The sequence below is a fragment of the Panicum virgatum genome, chromosome 2K, assembly GCF_016808335.1.
Source record: "Panicum virgatum strain AP13 chromosome 2K, P.virgatum_v5, whole genome shotgun sequence".
NCBI lineage: Eukaryota > Viridiplantae > Streptophyta > Magnoliopsida > Poales > Poaceae > Panicum > Panicum virgatum.
The window spans coordinates 60223313-60228644 of NC_053137.1; the positions used below are offsets into that span (position 1 = coordinate 60223313).

The 5332-nt window shown below is 48.9% G+C and overlaps 1 protein-coding gene across 2 annotated transcripts; it reads right to left on the reverse strand.

The window, feature by feature from the left end:
• Nucleotides 1-2216: 2216 nt before the first annotated feature.
• Nucleotides 2217-4244, reverse strand: LOC120691123. 2 transcript variants are annotated; one of them, XM_039974103.1, is made up of 3 exons: nucleotides 2951-4244; nucleotides 2855-2869; nucleotides 2217-2546 (listed from the first exon to the last, which is right to left on the reverse strand). In XM_039974103.1, the coding sequence occupies exons 1-2, from the start codon at nucleotides 4047-4049 to the stop codon at nucleotides 2862-2864; spliced, it is 1107 nt and encodes a 368-aa protein (XP_039830037.1). In that variant the 5' UTR covers nucleotides 4050-4244; the 3' UTR covers nucleotides 2217-2546; nucleotides 2855-2861. The 2 variants fall into 2 exon arrangements, 1 of the variants encoding a protein (XP_039830037.1); XR_005682112.1 differs by having other exon boundaries at nucleotides 2855-4239.
• Between the last annotated feature and the right edge of the window lie 1088 nt (nucleotides 4245-5332).

A 5332-nucleotide genomic window follows, 5' to 3' on the forward strand; every position in this document is an offset into this window, starting at 1 on the left:
GCAGGTCCCCGCCTCGCTTTGCGCCATAGGTCCCCGCCTCGCCTCCGCCGAGTCCGCGCCGCCGCCGAGCGAGACGAGCTCTCCTCCTCCATCGTGAGGACGGAAGTTCGTTGGCCGGAAACTGGCAAGTGACGGAACGCCCCGCATCTCGCTGGCAGAGAGAAAATGGAGGGGTCGCGCGCCCCCACGGCTCCCTGGCGAATGATAGAAAGGGGAAGGGTCGTGCGCTCCGCGACTCGCCAACCGGATAGGAGCTCCGCCGCCATACAGAACAGATATATTATGAAAATATATTTAATGAAAAAATTTAATGGTACATATTTGATATCATAAATATTATTATTTTATTATATAAATTTGATCAAATTTGAAAAATTTTGGCTCTCTAAAAATGTTGGAATGCCTTATATTTTAGGATGGAGGGAGTAGGTGTATGTGCGTGGCTATGAGTGGTAAAAGAATTTTAGAATAATATAGACTAGACGCTGCAAATTCTGCACATTAAGGCCTTATTTAGTTGCAAAATTCAAAATTTCAAATCTATCATATCGAATAGGAATCTTACATGAATGAAGTATTAAATCTGAACAAAATAAATAATTAAATGCATAGTTTGCTTGTAAATTACGAGATGAATCTAATGAGCCTAATTAGGTCATGATTAGACACCAAATTGCTACATTAATTGCTACAGTAACCATGTGCTAATGATGGATTAATTAGCCTCATTAAATTCGTCTCATAGTTTACAGACGAGTTTTATAATTAATTTTATGATTAACTTATATTTAGTATTTTAAATATAAAAAGATTCAATTTTAAAATCTTTACGGCCCGCAATTAAACGAGGACTAAGTTGAAAGTTAACGTGCGGCGCCTTCCGTCCCCGGCGGGTCAGCGGCCGCCATCTACACTGCAAATTCTGCAAACCCGCTCGACACCCGTTGGCGTAGGCCAGACGCGGCCGAGCCAATGCGTACCTGCTGCAATCCTGGTGCGTGCCGGTGGCTGACCTTTGCCTTCTTTTCACAGCTCAACGAACGGCGCCGCCGCGCGGGACCCACGCCAACGACACCCGTGCCCACGACCTCACCCAGGGGCTCGAGGCGTCTCAGATCCCGCGCACACCGGCGCTTGGCGATCACCTGGCGTCGTTCGTGAACACGGAGGAGCTGATTGATGAGTGGCGATTCATGCTTGCTAATCGCCTCAAGCGCTCGGCTGTATCGCGCCATGGAACACATGTACATCTGCCCCGAAACAACGGCCAGAGAGTGGGGGGCTGTCCTTGAGCAGGCACCACTGGTAAAAAAGTTGGAATCTGCAGTCTGATTCCCCCGATTCTCTGAATGTTAACATGCCCCTGAACTGAAGTTTCTGAAGCATATACTCTTTTTACTTGCTGAGCTGACCTTGTCTGCACTCAGAGGGCATTGTCTCTATAAATTCAGGTGCCAACTGTACATTTGCAAGCAATGTACCAAGCAAGAACACCTGTTTTACTCGTACGAAACGGGACTTGCCTTATTGTCTAATCAACAATGTAACCTCTGTTTTTCTGAATCTTACTCTGAAGAAAGGGGATACTTCGGACGAATTACAACTTCAGAATCATCAGGAGGAAATGCCACTGACCAATTACTAGTAGAATATACAAGCGCTTCAGGGTAAAGAGATCAACGCAAAGATGGAAACACAATACCACAATGAACAATTCAAATGATAAAACTACCAATGCAAACAAGACAAATATGATATCAAATATCAAATTTAGACCAAACTGAGTAAAAACAACACTTATCTAACCTTATTTGGAATAGAGCTTCCACAAAATACACAATGTACCAAAGAAAACATGCGTATTTCAGTACAGACTGCTTAGAACATTCATCCGGCATCTAGTTTATGTAACAAAAGTGCAGAAAACACGTCTTCATATATCATCACAAAGAAAAGAAGATGTGTTCCATGCTATTTCGAGGTCAGCATCAGGATGATACTGGATACCACATCCTCACTGAACATCAGAAGAAGATAATAGGAGATGAATCACAAGCACGTAACAACAATGCCAACATGAACAGATGAACTCATCAGACTAATGATGCAAACATGATATCTATGATTAAAACTAGAGAGTCGATTCATCGATTCAGTATACCAGTAAAACAACTAGTGTGAAGTCAGCTGTCTGCAATTCAGCAAACCACTCAACAGAAATTAAGGTTCCACATGTAACATCTGAATCTCATAAGTGAACATTTTACAGGACAATATTGCTGAGAACATTCACCCAACCTCCAGTTTTATGAGATAAAATGCCCAAAATTTGTCATCCAGAACCAGAATATATGAATCCACATTACATTAGCTTGGGTACTAATCACACAGAATACTACACTATATATAACTATATTTTAAGAATATATATGTCCACTCGACGAAAATTGCAATATCCATCCATCGTCCACCTCCCTCAACTATACACCAACCAACAAGAACCTGACGAACAATAAATTGACCACGCGCGCAGCAATGCAAAAATTCTTAAGGGGGTGTTTAGGAACAGGGACAGAAGTATTAAATAAATATTAATTATAAAATTAACTGCAGAACCCTGAGGCTAAACTGAGAGACGAATCTAATGATGTATCTTAATCTATGATTAGTGAATGGTTACTGTAGCATCACTGTAGCAAATTATGAATTAATTAGGCTCATTAGATTCGTCTCGCGAAAAAGCACTCAGCTGTCAAAAAACATTTATAAACAGATTTTATTTAATAATATAAAATAGTAAAATTCCTTTTGATGTGATAGAGACTTTTGGAAAAAGTCCTGGAGCCAAACAGGCCCTAAGCCTAGGCATCTGCAATCATCAGGATCCAGAAATGAGAAGCGGCTCTCCACTCCATGAGCAGCTTAGTCGCCTAGGAAGAGGGGGCCCCACCTTCAGGAGGCGGCAACGGCTGCCCCTCCGCCGTGTAGACGACCGCGCGCGGCGGCGCGTACATCATCGGCGGGAACGCCTGCATGGGGTGCGGGACGCCGTAGACGCCGCCGGCCGCGTGGAGATCTCCGCCGGGTACCTCGCTTCCTCCGCCACCGACCATGTGGTAGACAGGGCGAGGCATGTAGCCGCCCTGCGCAGACGGATCAAGGTAGTGGACCGGCGGCGGGAGGGGGGAGTAGTACACGGGCTGCGCCATGTACGGCGGAGGCGGGGCGGGCCATGACGATGCTCCCTCCGCGACGTACGGCACCTGGCGCGCGGGAACCGATGCTTCGTCTTCGTCGCCGTGTTGGCGTGGAGTCTCGGCGGCATCGGACTTGTTGCGGGAGACCGCGGGGCCGGGGCTGGGTTCGTCGGACGCGGTGTCGAGGCCGAAGAGGTAGTCGGGGACCTCGGAGATGATCGACGACGCCTCGGATCGGCCGCGCTCGATGGGGTGCGGCGCGGGGGCGTTGAGCGCGTCGACGAACCACTGGTCGGTGGAGACGGCATCGCCGGCGGTGCCCGAGAGGATGGAGCCGAAGGCGGCATCGGGCGCGGGCGCGAAGAGGAAGACGCGGAGGCGGAGCGGCCTGGCGGCGGCGGCGGCCTCGTCGTGGAGGCGGTCGAGCTCGTCCATGAGGTGGTCGACGTCGTCGTCGGAGCTGACGGAGATGAGCGAGTCGAGGTCGTCGTGGGGCACCTGGTACTTGAGCGACGGGCGGGGCACCCCCGGGGCGAAGAGGGCCGGGGCGACCTTGGCGAGCGCGGAGACGAGGGTGGCGAAGGAGGCCGCGGCCCGCGGGAAGGAGACGATGCGGGTCTCCCCGCCGACGTAGCGCAGCTGGAGGTCCCCCGGGCGCGGCAGGATGCGGCCGCCGAAGCTGCACATGAGGCGCACCTGCGGCCCCCCGTGCGCCTGCGCGGGAGGAGCGGCGGGGGTGGGCGCGGGGGCCGGCGGGAGAGGCGGCGGGTGGAGGTGGGTGTTGCCGGCACCGGCGCGCGGGGTGGAGGACGCCGAGGAGGAGTCCGGATGGTGCGAGGACGGCGACGTCATGGGAGGAGGCGGCGGCGGCGGCGGGCGGGGGTGGAGGGGCCGGCGAGGCGGACGCGGGATCGCTAGCCGCGAGGACGCATCGGGATTTGGGAATCGCAAGTTGCGAGGAGGCCAGGAGGGGAGGGGAGGCACCAGGAAAAGGACAGAGGATGATGGGGAGAGAGAGACGACGACGACGAGACGGGCTTCCCTTCTCTATTCGGGCGGTGCTGGGGCTAGCCGCCTAGCTGTTGTAGGATCCGATACTGCAGTGATCGAGGCTCTGTTCCCGGGCAAAATTTTTTGCGTTGATATCTTACTAATTTAAATTACTAAATAAAGTCTGTTTATAAAATTTTTTACACAGATGGATTATAAATCGCGTGATGAATCTAATGATATTAATTAATCCATAATTAATCAATAATTAGCGAATAATTACTGTAATATCACTGTTGCAAATCATAGATTACGTAGGCTCATTAGATTCGTCTCGCGATTTACAGCCTATCTATGCAAAAAGTTTTGTAAATAGACTTCATTTAATACTCCATACATGTGTCGAAACATTCGATGTGACGGTTTTTTTGTGTTTAGGGGTTGGGTTTATGAGGTGGGAACTAAACAGGGCCTTGACATGTCCATTTCGGTGGTCAGTTTTCGAATTTTGAAATTTAGAGATCAGAAATCCGAACCCTTCCCGGCCTTCCGGGATTTGTAGGACGCCAAAGCCCAAAATGAGCTTCTTCCTTTTAAAATTTTCCGGTTCATGATTAGCATCCCGGAATCGTGTCTGTCGGTAGGTTTGGTTTGCAAGATCGAGTAGGGCCGGACCCGGTAAGGGGCCGAGGGGCGTAATTATTTTTTTGAAAGAAAGAGGGGCGTAATTATTGAGGACATTCCATTCTTGGATCTGACAGTTCCCTCGGTAGACGGGAGACAACAGGCCTCGCATTTGGCTCAGCTCACAACATGGTGGAGGCAACGCCACGGCACGTACTACTACTTCAATTATAAAAAGAAAATCACGAAAGTCCATGAAATTTGAACTTTTCCATCTGAGGCAGGAAATTTCGAAATGTAGCATAGACAGGAATCACGGCATCACGCTGTTTTTAAAAAAAAAACAAAATCGAAACAAATGAGAATATTCAGTCGTATTGAACACTATAGCACATTGTAGCACTTTTTGTTTGTTTGTGGTAATTGTTGTCCTACCGTGATCTAACTAGACTCAAAAGATTCGTCTCGTCGTGTACATCAAAACTATGCAATTAGTTTTTTTATTTACTTATATTTAATAC

What these genes read in the sequence shown, in the direction of transcription:
- LOC120691123 (XM_039974103.1), bottom strand. Translation starts at nt 4,049, where the DNA reads ATGACGTCGCCGTCCTCGCACCATCCGGACTCCTCCTCGGCGTCCTCC.